The 15393-nt window shown below is 43.7% G+C and overlaps 1 protein-coding gene and 1 long non-coding RNA gene across 5 annotated transcripts in view; one reads left to right on the top strand and one right to left on the bottom strand.

The window, feature by feature from the left end:
* Nucleotides 1-1702, top strand: part of MOB2 (MOB kinase activator 2) — a 120098-nt gene extending 118396 nt beyond the window's left edge. For all 4 annotated transcript variants that reach the window (XM_057412892.1, XM_057412891.1, XM_057412890.1 and 1 more), the window contains exon 5: nt 1059-1702. In XM_057412892.1, coding sequence (XP_057268875.1) covers nt 1059-1369 — 311 coding nt within the window. In that variant the 3' untranslated portion in view covers nt 1370-1702. The remainder of the gene's footprint in view (nt 1-1058) is intronic.
* LOC130601067 (uncharacterized) overlaps nt 1-15393 on the bottom strand; it is a 30850-nt gene that overhangs the window by 2917 nt on the left and 12540 nt on the right. The window lies entirely within an intron of this gene.

A 15393-nucleotide genomic window follows, 5' to 3' on the forward strand; every position in this document is an offset into this window, starting at 1 on the left:
TGCCAGGAATGTGTCTTGTCTTCCTTGCCCAATCAGGCTTGTCTCACAGATGTTTGCAGGCTCCCTCCCTCCCAAAGATTTAATGTGATTTTTAAGAACAGAAAAGCAATAAGAAAGTAATTTTAACTCTCACTTGTATCCTAACAAGATTGCTATGTGCACGGCCTTTGGTAGGGGGAGGAGGGTTCAAAAATTTTGACCTTAAGTTACTGTAGGTGGGCTTAATCAGGACTAAAACCAGCACTTCAGTTGGGGAACTGGGATGTTACAATATAGCAAACATTAAGCCTTTGCTTACAAGTACCTTGATCTGGAGAGAGGCAGTGTCTAATGAGAGTGCCTAGTAGGACAGCTGCAGTTGACTTTTTTTCTTTTCAGTATGCTTGTTCAAGGGCAGTGAGGGCGTTTCAAGAGATTTCTCCGTGTGACCAAGGTGCACTTCAGACCAGTAACATAATTCATATTGTGCATCACACATGGGACCACAGGCATTGTTATTTGCTTGCCTCAGTTTCACTTTTAGTATTACCAAAGTAGTTGTCCAATAATTGGCTTTTACTATGCAGGCACAGGACTGCTCCAGCAGCGCAGTGTCAGCTGTGCCTCATAGGAGGCACCCCGTATTTCCTTCCATTTCTTTTCCCATTTGATAGAATGTCAACAGTGAAATGAGGGAAGTCATTATAAACAGTCAAGCTGCTACACACTACCAAGCCCTGTACCTTAGCTTCCATTTCAGGATTTGTGCATTGGTCTCCTGAGCATTGTGGACTTACAGGGGAAAAATCTGCTTGACAATCTAGATAAGGACCTCCTTATCTAGATTTTTGAACCCTTAGGGTTTGAAACTTCAAATGAAAATGTTTAAAGAATCTACTTAGATTCTTCCCCTGAATTTCTGTGAAAAAGTGAGGATGATACAGGGTGCACAAGTTGTCTGCTGTATAAGGTGGGCTAGTTGCTCTTACCCACAGCTCAGCCCAAACAAATGCTGCTGTAGGTCTGAAGGGGAGCAGCTGACACTATATATCATGGTGTTTTCTCTGTCTTTGTTTCAGGCAAGGAATTCCCAAACTCATTTGAATCCCTAGTGAAGAAGATCTGCAAGTATCTGTTCCATGTGCTGGCCCATATCTACTCCTCACACTTTAAGGAGACTTTGGCACTGGAGCTGCACGGACATTTAAACACGCTCTACACACACTTTATCCTATTCATCAGGGAGTTCAACCTCGTGGACCCTAAAGAGACCACCATCATGGATGACCTCACAGAGGTCCTCTGCAGCAGCAGCGGGAGCAGCAGTAACGGGAGTGGCAACGGGAGTAGCAACAGCGCAGGAGCACAGAACCATGTGAAAGAGAGATGAGCCTTCCTCCAGGATCAAAACAAACATTAAAAACAATATTATATGTTCTGTGTGTATGTGTATGTATATGTTCAGATATACATACAGACATATACAGCAATGAAAGCTGAAAGAAATTCTGCTGCCACCACAGGATGTGTAGTCACGGGACTGTACGGAGCTTTGGTGTAATGTGCCACTTGGCAAGAAGTTGCACCGATTTTATTTTCTGTCCACTCCTCCTTTTACCTGTTCAGATGGATGACGAGTGCTGTTTTTAGAGAAAAGCCAAGCTTGAGTGGGGCCACTCCTGGTTATTTTGGTTGTTGGTTTGGTTTGGGGGTGGTTGTTTTGGTTTTTGTTTGGTTTTTTGTTTTTTGTTTTTTGTTTTTTTTGTTGTTTGGTTTTTTGTTGGTTGTTGTTTTGCTTTTTTTTCTCTGGTCTTGAGTACAAGCCCTTTGTCTTTCTAGGATGGTGGTCCTGCCATTTAAAAATATCTATTACAATATAAGAAATGACTTTTACTTTGAAGTGGCTTAAAATGCAGGTTGGTTTGGATTTTGAGGGGGGCGGGGTGGGGGTGTTTTTTTGGTTTGGTTTTACATAGACTGCCCCTTACCCTTCCAGGAACTCCCCAGTTGAGTGCATCTTGCCCTTTGTTAGCTTGGAATGGGAAGAAACCCCTGGCTTGACTAGAGCAGCAGCTAGGGGCTTGCTACATGTTGAAAGGGCATAATTCTCCAGTTGTCCCATATACCTGGTCACAACATGTGAACATGCAAGAGGATTCACAAGCCTTTCTGCTTATTGCTCCTACAACATATATACTCTTTTCTCTGCTCTCCCACCTCCTCTTTTCCCAGGCACATCTCTACAAATAGTAAGATCACTGGAATCCCAAAACCCATGTGCAAGAGCCACCACCATTTGCTTCCCACTGAACAGAGGCCCAGGGAAGGGGGAAAAAGGTACATTGAGTCAGTCACTGCCTGTGCTAGAAAGATGGCTGTTGGCATAAAATTATATTGTTGGCTTATTTTAGTTCATCTGTTCTATAATAATAAAAACAAATCTATCAGCCACAAGCTTGGTTTTACATTTGCAGCGTCAAAAGTCGATGGAATCCACCCATACACCTTCCCTTGCACCACTGAACACTGGTGGCCCTGCTATCAGCTAGCTTTATAACTAATAATTAATGTTCCACCTTGTTATTCTACATTTTTAATCAATTCCTTGCTCTTCCTGGTAGTGCTGAGAACCTCCTCCTCCTATATCTGAAGATAAGCACTCCAAAGCAAAGCACCACTTGGGAAAGGAGCAACTGTCCTGCATGTACATCCTTAAATTTTGCAGATGCAGTGGGCTCCTGGATATTTTGCAGCAACTAGTGTATTACAGTTATCTGTGGATATAGTACTGTATCAGCGTTGTATGAGGACAGTGATACTACACTCTCCTTCACCTTTCCACTTAGGAAAATGCCAGATTTTGTTTACAGCTGTGCTTCTATCAAACCTGTGGCAGCCTCTGAGAATTGTCAGTATCCTGAGGTACATACATCATTAATGACTGACCTGGCATGAGTCCTACAAGGTTTTCCTGAATGAGGTCTGCCACTCCCAAAAGTCAGTAGAGAAAAAGAAAGGAGAACAAGCGCAAACAAAAAAAAAAAGAGAAGGAAAAGCACAAGCAAGAAGCAAAAGCTTGTGAAGCATGTGAAAACAACAGATAAAGGAAGAAAAATGTGCAAGTGAGAAAAAGAGCAAGAAGTCATAAATGTGAGAAAAAAAGAGCAGAAACGCATGAGCACAGAAGAAGGGAAGTGGAAAAGTGAGCGAGAGAAAACAAACTAAAACTTCCCAGGCTTGTCCTGTCTTGTTTGTTTCAAGGTTGCAGGTACCTTGTAAACCTGCAGGCAGATGTGCTGGAGTCTCACTATCCTGCTCATCTGGGGGCTGTTACACAGTCTGTTTAAAAGCACTCCTTCCCATCATGTCCTCCTGCTATGGCATCTATATCCAGATTAATATTCCCATTCAGTCTCCGTTCATGCTTGTATGAGCCTTTCCATTACAGTTCCTTATGCTAATGTCTGAAGGGAAAACCAGAGGTCAGCAGAAGCTATCAGACAAACGGCAGCTGTAGGAAAGACCCCTGAGCTACTTGCAATGAGAGCATATGGTAGCGTTCATGGTAATAAAGCAAGAACAACTACCCACACACAAGTATTTCAGTAATTTATTACCTACTTGTAACAAAAAAAAAAACAAAACCAACAAAACATTTGCAGTCTTAATTCTAAAATAACATCCAGGAATGAGACACTGTTTGGAAAGCGTTGACTTCAACGGGGTCAGCTCAACTCGAAAGAGTGACTTACTGTCGTGGTTTAAAACCAGTCAGGTAACTCGTTCACTCACTCCCCCCCCTTCTTGCCCTCCCCCTGCTCCTGGAGAGACGGAGAGGAGAATCAAAAAGAATGCAACTCCTACGGGTTGAGATAAGAACAGTTTAGTAACTAAGGTATAACACAAATCACTACTGCTACCACCAATAATAATGATAAAGGAAACAACAAGGGAAGAGAATACAACACCTCAGCACCAGCCGACTGATAACTCCCCCCCCCAGCCCAACCAAGCAGCTCTCCATTACATCCTGGGCATGACATGCTGTGTTATGGAATACCTCTTTGGTCATTTTGGGTCAGGTGTCCTGTCTCTGCTTCCTCCTGGCAGAACATGAGGCTCACAAAGTCCTTGGCCAGACTGAAACATTTGAGCAGTAACTAAAAACATCAGTGCTATCAGCACTGTTCCCAGGCCGAAAGTCAAAAACACAGCACTGCACCAGCTACTAAGAAGAAAAAATGACTGCTATTGCTGAACCCAGGACACTTACTTAACTGTAACTCTTTAAATTTCAGATAATAACAAATGCAAGGTTACCTATACCTTAGCTTCCCCTAGTAGAACTGCTAGAACCTCCTAAGTAGTCTGGGAACATACAGGTTGGTGCAAAGCAGCAAACCATTAGTTCAGCTACCAGGAGAACAGTGAAGAACCTGAACGTGCACAAGTCTATGGGACCCGATGAAATCCATCTGCGGGTCTTGAAGGAGCTGGCGAAGGACTTTGCTAAGCCACTGTCCGTCATATTTGAAAAATCATGGCAGTCAGGTGAAGTTCCCGATGACTGGAAAAAGGGAAATATAACCCCCATTTTCAAGAAGGGGAAAATGGATGACCCGGGGAATTACAGACCAGTCAGCCTCACCTCTGTGCCTGGCAAAATCTTGGAGCAGATTCTCCTGGAAGGCATGCTAAGGCACATGAAAATCAACAAGGTGCTTGGTGACATCCAGCATGGCTTCACTAAAAGGGGAAATCCTGCCTGACCAATTTGGTGGCCTTCTATGATGGGGCTACAGAACTGATGGACAGGGGTAGAGCAGTTGATGTCATCTACCTGGACTTGTGCAAAGTGTTCGACACTGACTCACACGTCATCCTTGTCTCTAAATTGGAGAGACATCAATTTGATGGATGGACCACTCGATGGATAAAGAACTGGCTGGATGGCTGCACAACCAAAGAGTTGTGGTCAATGGCTCAAAGTCCAGCTGGAGACCAGTAACGAGTGGTGTCCCTCAGGGATCGGTGTTGGGACTGGTCTTGTTTAACATCTTTGTCGGTGACATGGATGCTGGGATTGAGTGCGCACTCAGCAAGTTTGCCGATGACACCAAGCTGTGCGGTTCGGTTGATAGGCTGGAGGGAAGAAATGCCATCCAGAGGGACCCTGACATGCTGATGCCAACCTCATGAAGTTTAACCATGCCAAGTGCAAGGTCCTACAGCTGGGTCGGAGCAATCCCAGGCACAGCTACAGGTTGGGCAGAGAAGAGAAGGCTTTGGCGGTGTTGGTCCACGAGAAACTGAACATGAGCCATCAGTGTGGGCTTGCAGCCCAGAAAGCCAACCGTATCCTGGGCTGCATCAAAAGGAGCATGACCAGCAGGTTGAAGGATGTGGTCCTGCCCCTTCACTCTGCTCTTGTGAGACCTCACTTGGAGTATTGTGTGCAGTTCTGGTGTCTTCAACATAAGAAGGACAAGGAACTGTTGGAACAAGTCCAGAGAAGGGCCATGAGGATGATCAGGGGACTGGAGCACCTCCCATGTGAAGACAGGCTGAGAAAGTTGGGGCTGTTCAGCCTGGAGAAGAGAAGGCTGCGTGGAGACCTCATAGCAGCCGTCCAGTACCTGAAGGGGGCCTGTAAGGATGCTGGGGAGGGACTCTTCATTAGGGACTGTAGTGATAGGACAAGGGGTAAGGGGTTAAAACTTAGGGGAAGTTTAGGTTGGATATAAGGAGGAAGTTCCTTACTGTTAGGGTGGTGAGGCACCGGAATGGGTTGCCCAGGGAAGCTGTGAATGCTCCATCCCTGGCAGTGTTCAAGTCCAGGTTGGACAGAGCCTTGGGTGACATGGTTTAGTGTGAGGTGTCCCTGCCCATGGCAGGGGGCTTGGAACTAGATGATCTTAAGGTCCTTTCCAACCCTAGCTATTCTATAATTCTATTCTACGGTTCTATGAAATACATACCATATCACCTTTAGAAGAGCCTGCTGTTGTTTGTGGCAGCCAGCCCGAGTTTACTCTGCGGCCAGTTGATGTTCCTGAAAGCACAGATGCTCCTCTAAGCAGGGTAATCTTTTTTATATTTTACAAGCAGTTAACACCACAATAATAAGCCTATTTTAGTGTAGCCTATGTTGTTGGGGTTAGCAGTGGAATGAAGAAAACACTGAAATTGTGCCAACATTAATGTTCTTGTTCGGAGTAAATGTTACTATAAAGCTCAGCCTCAAGGCATACAAGTATATTTCAGAGGTTACTGATTTGTGCTATAGTAACATAAGTCAAAGAAGTGCCACTAAGTCTTCAAACTGGTTGGTGGCTGCCACTGAAGGTTGTCACTGACTTTCTACATGTGCAACATGTCACTGACTATCCACACTGTAAAGCACTGAGCCTGCATTGCCCCTGTGTTTAGGACAGGCTTAGGTCTAACACTGAGGAAATTGTCATGTTGTTGCCTTAAACAATTTACAAGAAGACATTTAAAATGCTGCCAGAACAACAGAGGCATCTTAACAGGGTTACATTCACACACACCCCTCCCCTTCCCTAACGATTATGACATACCCATACCATTGTTTAAGAATTGCTAAATAAATCTAAATACACCAGAAAAATAACCAAATGCTGATAGAACTGACATCTGAACTATCTACACACCCCACTCCCTCCCAGCATACATGCCCTTTGCAGGCCTTGCCTTGTCAAACTCCCAGATTTACATCTGCCATTGCAGAATCCCTAACCAACTTTCAGGCAATGAGCACAAGCCACCACAGGGCTACAGTCTTTCCCTTAAAACCAATCAATCACAGCCATAAATATGCTTTGTAGAATTGTGCTCCTGACATTTGGTGCTACTTCAGCACAGCAAAACCACAGCTATGCTCTTCATTTTTGCCTGAGAGTTGCAGGAAGTTATCGAGTCTGAGAGCCCATAGATCTCAGCCATTTTACGTATGAATAGCAACCTTTTAACAAAGAATTTTAACAAAATAATCCTTGCTTCTTACAGAACACTTTTGTGACAAGATCTGAGGAGGGAGAAAGATTCATTCTGGCTCAACAGTTGTGGCCAAACATGGGCATACCAAGGTGCTCTAAAGGTGGATGTTGTCAGGTAACGATTAGCTCCTGACCATTAACAGAAGACTAAAAGACTTTCACAGAAGCAAGCAATCCCATAAAAGAACAAGCCAACTTTGTGAGTGCCTACTAAATATACAGATCTCACATAAAGCCACACTTTATCAAACAAGCCCTTACTCACATCTGTCATGTAACTTGTCCAGCCAATCCTTAGCTCACCATTTCAGCTGTTAACTGAAAGACTCAAATCCAGAAATACTCTTCCATTATCTAAACTGAGGACAGAGGAATAGGTTATTCTTTTGTTCTGTTCAAACCTACTAAACAAATTAAACCAATCTTCATCTCTGTAGCACAAATGGCAACATGAGACAGTTTAAATCCAGTTCTAATGCCCAGATGCTGGTAGTAGTTATAGCAGAGTTCAGTATGGCTGTTATCCATGCCACTGTGCCAATACTAGTGCTTGAAGTAACTGAAGTAACAGCTCAGTAACTGAAGGTTTAAAGTCAACTGGTATCTTTACATGGTATAGCTGTATGCAGTGTAGACAAATCCCAATATTCCCAATGGAACTGATGATAAAAAGTGAGAAAAGTACCAACCAGCTGGCAAAACCCCTCAGTGTGCTGATGTGGTCTCCATTCTTTTCACAGACAGAAGAACTGTTCTGGTTGTGACAGCTGACATGAACAATAAGACTTTTCAAAGCTCTGTTAGCATGTGACACAGAAAACAGAAACTCTTGTGGCCAAACACTCAGATGAGAGAACATTCAGAGAGCTTTGTTGAGCCAAAAAAAAAAAAAAATTAAAAGGACTGCCCCACTCTACGTGTCATCTGCGAGTTCTTTTCATTGTATCTAAAAAAAAAAAAAGGCATTAAAGTACGCTGATGGTTTCTTACACACCAGCACAGACAGCTAACATTCTCTCACAAAGTGGTGCAGGGTCACTCACATAAAACTCCTCCTTTTAATCATCTCTGGGATAATTCCAAAGAAAGGGCACAGAAAACCTTGGCTAGACAGCCTTTCCACTCAGTGGAGAGCAACCCTCAGTAGCGTCAGCTCAGACACAGAAAGGTCAAACGCCATCTCACAAAGGACTTTGGCTTCTGTGAAAGCACTGCTTCAACCTGACATCAGTAAGGCTAAGAAGATACTTGCCCTGAAACAAGTACTGTCCTCAAGGACTGCAGAAGGAAACCTAAACAAGGAAAAGAAGCTGGTCCTTGGCACCAGTCACAAATTTAACTACCACACTGAACCAATGAAAGGGCTTTAATGCGGGTGCACAAGAATTTGAAGGTGAATCCATTCTGATAAATAAAAGAAAGGCTGCATAGCTCTCGAGCACTGCATACTCATTAGACCCCATAAGGCCACACAGCAGTTAAAGTTCCGTTCTGCTTCTTTCTGCACAGACTGAATTCATTTAGGAAAAATTCATACTTGAAAGTGTTCCTAAAACACCACCCCCTCCCCTTAATTGCACTTGACCAAGTATCAAACATAAAAAACCTGACTTCCAGAAGATGAATTGACAAAATAATCTCAAGGAATATTCTTTCTGTTCCTAAGCATCAAGGCGTAATTATGGAGTAGTTTGGGTAGAAGAGCTAATTCTCTTATATAAAGTCTGGTAGGCAATAAAATAGCTATTTATACAGAAATTCATCCTAATTCTCTCTTGGCCAACCTGGATTCTTTTTTTTAGGTTTATTGCAAGCTACTGCTAGAGTCTTTACTGTTTCTGTCATGACGGAGTGCAGGGAAGGAGATACGTCTGGTTTCAGATGACTAACTGTAAGGGATAATTTTATTTTCCAAGGTGGAAACACATTGATTTGTAAAGTCTTCTGTATCAAATTTGGGTACTGCAGACAGCCAGAATACTTGTATCTGCCTATTAGAAGATTGGCTTTTATGAATAAGGAGAACCCTGTGTTTGGCTCCACTTAAAAGGGATAATCCAGAACAGAACTGGACACTGACATTGCATAATTCAAGACTTTTATAGTTACCTGAAATCTATATAAAACCTGTAACAGAAACAGCTCAGTGTCCTTTTCAGCAAGGTTTACTGACACTCAACAATTTCAGAGGGTTAATTTGAACCCTTGTGTCTATAAAACCTGTCTCAGCAGGAGTGAATACAAGAAGCACAAGACAAATTGTTGTACCCACTGCAGCAGAACTGTGACAACTGTAGCTACTTTAAGAACATTTTCAAGAGAGCACAAATAATAATGTCTTTGAATAATCATACCGGTTTAAAAAAACTGTTTTAAACCAGCATAAAGGAAATCTACAGAATAGATGCCATCCTGTGATCAAAGTGTCAAAGTCCCCAGCACGTGAAAAGGACTGCAACTCAGACAGGTAGTTCTTATCAAATCTTTAAACAAGATTTGCATCAAAACCTCAATATTATTCATCATTGTCAATTTGTTCATTGCGACGCCAGTGACACTCACAGCCTGGAGAACAGCAAAGAACCAATACTTGAATTTGCACCTATTGACCCAATAAGGTTTGTGCAGTAGGTCCCTCATTTCACTCCCAGAAGGATGACAGGCGTAGATAGCAGGACGTGCTCTGGCATTGCAAACTGACATTTGTTGGCATCCTGTGGCTAAACAGAAATCCCAATTGGCAGACAAGACAACTGGGAAGAATCAGATGAAATCTATAGAGCAAAAGAAAGCAAACACACAATTCACAGTTGGACAGGTAAGGCTCTTCCATTTGGGATTTTCAACTACAAAGCCACTACTTGAGTTCAGGGCTTAGGCCAGATCAGTTCAGGCTCACACGAAGCTCAGCACTGGGGCACGAGCAGACTGAATCACAAAGCTTAGCCCTTCGCAATTGTGAGCACTTCTGCAGTGGATGTTCAGCACAGAGATAGAGGGCATGTTTGTATCCTAGACTCCCAGCCACAAAACTCCCATTGCACATTGTGATGGGCTGAAGGTCAAAAGCCACACTTACAACATGCTGCAGGAAAGAACTGGAGATGCTCAGGGAATGATCAGTACCTGTCCTGCTCCAAATAAAGCAGAGCTGAGTCTGAACCTCCTTGTTGAGGAACTACTGGGCTCCCTAGCAGATGGAACCATGCTGTGTTGTGCATGCAGATAAGGTAGCTCAAGCACAGCCACTGAAGAAGGAACATGTATTTTGCAGACCTTCACGGGAACACAGCCTGATTTAGGCTGTAACTGCTCTTTGCCACTTACAGTCACTTTCATCTGTTTGTGCTTGGGGCAAAATCAGAACTGCCAGGAACCTGTGGTTGCTGTTACGACTGGATAGGACCTGAATGGTGGTTCAGTGAACTCCCATCGGGACTTGGCAGAGAGCTGGATCTTCATAAACCTGGCCCTGCCACATGGATATTCATGGACCATTGTAGAGATCAGATTCTCTGGAATCACCTTTCTTCCACCTACATCAAACCACTAGGCTCAATTTAGCAACAAGACTAATAACATTAGTAACACATTAACATTAGTAAAACTAATAATATTTAGTAACAAGACTAGTAACATTCACAGACAACCCTGTGGATGAAGTTAATTTGTGGTATTACGCTGCTTAAATGTTGAAAGCACAAGAAATACTCCAATCCATCAAGGAATTTTGACTGGATTAGAAGCCGCCTGTGCTTCATTATAATCTCCCTGAAGAAGGCAAAAAGCAAAACCACATTTGGAGAAGAGAGATTAAACTCCCCATTATTACAGTTTAATTAGCTGTTATTACTGGATTAACGTTCATTTCTGATCCAGGTGCTCCTCAGATAAATGGCTCAGGTGGTTTATAAGAACACTGTTTTATTTTGTAGTGAAAGACTTCTGGCCCATGAAATAAAAACACGAGCTTTTTTTAAAGCCAGGTATCTGAAATGAAGAAACCTTAGGCAAGACTCCACCTGCCTGTCTTTTTTCTTGCTTACCCTGAACTTTTGAAGTGCTGGCTGATTTCAACCAACCTGGAAGACAGGTAGGAGTTTCAATATGAATAGAAAGTTTTTACAAGTTTTGCAAAAAACAAGCATCCATTGGAAGGGGAGAGCCTGTAAATGAACCCTTAAGTTTCCTGAGCAAGGAAAAAATTGCAACCGTGCCCCCATGTTACCAGATTTCCAAGAACCCACACAAAACCACATACTCATAGAAGTCCCTAAACTCCCCCACAAAGGCATGGGCGAGCTCAGAATCAACCACAAAACACAAATTGTGCAAATTCAGCTTCTAGGATGCCCACTAAATGCTAGTGGGCACTTGTTTCCCTGCTTGTACACCCTGAGTGATCCAGACCTACACTGCAGCCTCTCCATTTGCAGATACCATGCTGGATCTTGGTGCTATGCCAAGAGAGAAGAAATGCCAAAACAACTTTTCTTTCATTATCAAAGAAAGAAATGTAGCATTTGCATCTGGAAAGAGCTATTCTAAAGTGATTGTCCTGGGTTCAGCAGTAGCAGTCATTTTTCTCCTTCTTGGTAGCTGGTGCAGTGCTGTGTTTTGACTTTCAGCTCGGGAACAGAGCTGATAACAAGGATGTTTTGGTTTGGCCAAGGACTTTGTGAGCCTCATGCTCTGCCAGGGAGGAGGGGAAGCCAGGAGGAAGCAGAGACAGGACACCTGACCCAAACTGACCAAAGAGGTATTCCATACCACAGCACGTCATGCCCAGGGTGTAACTGGGAGTTAGCCGGAAGGGCTGGGAGACTGCAGGGTTGGAGGAGGTATCGGTCGGTGCTTGGTCGGGCTGAGGGGGGGCAAGTTATCGGTCGGCTGGTGCTGAGGTGTTGTATTCTCTTCCCTTGTTATTTCCTTTATCATTATTATTATTGGTGGTAGCAGTAGTGATTTGTGTTATACCTTAGTTACTAAACTGTTCTTATCTCAACCCGTGGGAGTTGCATTCTTTTCGATTCTCCTCTCCGTCCCTCCAGGAGCAGGGGGAGGGCAAGAAAGGCAGGGGGGAAGTGAGCGAACGAGTTACCTGACTGGGTTTAAACCACGACAGTGATGTATTGAGAAATGAAAGAGCCTGTCTCTAGGGACCGGCCACTAGAGATTTGCAGACCTACTCATTTGAACATGCTGTTGCCAGGTTAAGATATGGATTCAAGTTCCAGCCCAAACCAGAGAGTTCCTATAAGCAACTGAGATGAGAGAATCACTGAATTGCTATTCACACCAGTTCCTGAATCTGCTAATGTGGACAGCACATACTTCTTTTCTTTCTCCTAGTCCATCGCACCTACGTGGACAAAGCTATCCCTTGCTGCACTATCAAAGAATGTAACTGAACAGACTCAGCTACTGAAATAAGCCTCAATAACATGCCACAGTATTTTATCTGCCCAGGCTCCTGTGGTATTAGGCTTTACTTGGCAGTTCCATTTGAGAAGGACTAGGTTATGCATAGACTGTGCATCAGAACTGATTCTGATGTTCAAGCTGTGTTCTCATCACAAAGAGACCAAACGCTGTCAGGGTTCTCTGCAAAGCTATGTAGAACCCACACAGGCTAGAGAGAGATATATCCACACCTTTCTTCCATCATCTCCTACCTCTGCACAGCACAACTGACAGCAGGCACGTGATACAGCTTGTAAAAACCTTCAGGAAACAAAGAGAAAAAACAGCATCTCTGCTACATGGTCCTTTGTAAGAAGGTTCTAGACATTGTTCTTCTTCATAGTAGCTAATCAGCAGGGTATTGTACAAGGCCCAGCACAAAGCAGTGTAGCACAACTGATCCCCAGCTGCTTCACATAACATCTAATGGGTTGCACCATATTCTGCCTCTCTACATACTTTATGCATGCTACAAAGGTCATCTGCTTTCTCCACAATTCTCCTGTGAAGAGCAGAGCAGCAGCAGCAGCTGTGGGAGCAGCAAGCAGACTGAGAAGTTTATATTCATGCAAAAGACATTAGTAACATGCAAAACACATTCTCTGTATTTTCAAGTGACAGGGGTTCTACCCATTACCACACATACCTCAAATGTTGCAATAACCTTTCACACTGGACACAGCCAGTATAGATCTGTAGGTTCTGGCTGACTCCATCCTACTGCAGCCCATCTCCCCAGGAGATGAAGCAGACAAGGGCAAGCAGAAACTGCACCTGAACACAGCCTGGGGTGAACTAAACAAAGACCAAGGACAAACTACTCACATGGCTCAACAAGTAGTTAGTCCTTTCCATTACTGGACAGTACAACTTAAGGAGACAGGACACATACTCAAGTCAACATCTTTCCTTGTAATCTTCCTCTTCTCCCTCACTGACTAGCAGAACAGGCATACCAGAGTTCAGATCTTAGTTCAGCTACTACAAGCACTACACAAACATGGGATTTTCAGAGTAGTCTGGTCTGGGGGTTGCTTAAGTATGTTCCCATGGAACAGCAGGAAGAATTTAATTCAGCACTTAAAAATCTCAGCCATAATACCTGACCTAACCACTAGAACCACTTCCTTTCTGCAAGGTAAGCTGCTGCAAGTTCAAAACTCTCAGAAACCCGAATAGTTCTCTTACACCACTTGATATCTAAGGAAGAACTGGTGTATATCACTACCTTCAGTGACTCAACTCTTAAGTGGGGATACTGCATGATACAGAGCACTGTGCAACAGGCAATTTGTAGCCATGCCACCTTGAATCCTAATGATATCAGAGGAACCTTCATCAGACAGACCACTTGCTATCTTTTTCTTTACCTGTGTGCCTCCCTGTTTGCTGCCAGCATACAAAACTTATGTATGCCAGGATTTTATAGGGAACAAGAAGACCACTGGCTCCTCAGACTTGCACACACCTCTACTGACCCATGCTCCTATTTGGTCTAGGCTTCTTATTTTAAGTTGTCTTAGGGTAAAGTGAAAGACTGATTAAAATTTAACCAGCCGAGGAGTAAGACACCTCCAAGCCAGGGATTATGTCTATGCTACCTCAAATAAGACACAGGAACTCCAGGTCCTGGGAACTCCAAAGAAGCAGTTAGCAAATCAGTTCTGCATCACATAGCGATACTTGAAGCACCTGCAGATAAGCTGGCTTGGGTACTGGATCCTGTTGAGCTGGCTGCATGAGCCTGGAGCTGTGCCAGCTAACACAGCTCAACCACTTCCCACACCCAAACCAGCTCATTTACAGCAAGCTCAGGCATCTTTAAGGAGGGGGTTGTTTCCAGCCTCCCAGCAAACACATCTGCACCCTCTCCTTTTGGCATCTATAGGAAAAAGCAGCAAGCTGCCTGTTGCTACTGCAAGAAAATGAGCTACCAGACTCACCTTACAGGCTTGCTTCTTCATTGCATAGTGCAGTGATAAGAAATAAGAGATATTTTGCAGTATTTATAATTTGGATTACAGCAACATTTAAAGGCTGCATCAAGGCCAATGTCAAACATCATTCCCAGACTAAATCATAATCCTTCTGCTGAAGGCCTTACAGACCAGCTGACAATCCAGCTGAAAGAGACAACATAGAGAGAAAGACAAGAGAAACAAAAGGATGCAGCAGCCTGGCCAAAATCACCAAGCTTATCAGTGGTAGGCAAAAACCATCTCAACTCTCCCACAAGCCTCCTCCTTGAACTGCACCCTGTGCTTTGCCAAGTAGCACAGAATACATGCACTGCAAACACTGATCTTAAAAAAAAAAGGTACAGACTTATCAGGATACTTTTATCAGAAACATAATGAGCACAAAAGTCCTCTCTGTAAGAGGGAGAAACTCACTTGACTGGCCCTCCAGCTCCATCCCCACAGTGGGACCTCCTGTCCAAGAGAACCCATACTCCTGCAGGACTGTTTCTGGGGCTGGAAAAGGAGCTGTTGTGCTGTCTCCAGAGCTCCTGTCACCAACCACCCATACTGCTACATGACAGGATGAGGCCAAAAGGGCTGCTCCTATTTCCTCCTCTTGCAGTCAAACCAGATATCTCACTAATGTATGTCTGGTCAAGGTGCAGACAGCATTTACCTGGTCGTCAACTGCTGAGCCATTATTTGTAAATGAATGATAATCAGGAAAAACAGAGAATCAGATAGAGCAGATAAAACACAGTATAATAGCTGAGGAAAAATTTGGGGCGATGAATAATATTATCTTGTGCTGGAAAGTCACCTATGCAATATCCATGTTGGTATCAATGTACAGAGCAGGGTTACACAGTACACACAGTACACAGTATGCTAGAGCTTGGAAGGGACCTCAAAAGATCATCTAGTCCAATCCCCCTGCCAGAGCAGGAACACCTAGATAATGTTACACAGGA

This window comes from Pezoporus wallicus, unplaced genomic scaffold (genome assembly GCF_028554395.1).
Source record: "Pezoporus wallicus isolate ANWC-B61680 ecotype Strahan unplaced genomic scaffold, APGP_CSIRO_Pwel_v1 scaffold_6885, whole genome shotgun sequence".
Lineage (NCBI taxonomy): Eukaryota > Metazoa > Chordata > Aves > Psittaciformes > Psittacidae > Pezoporus > Pezoporus wallicus.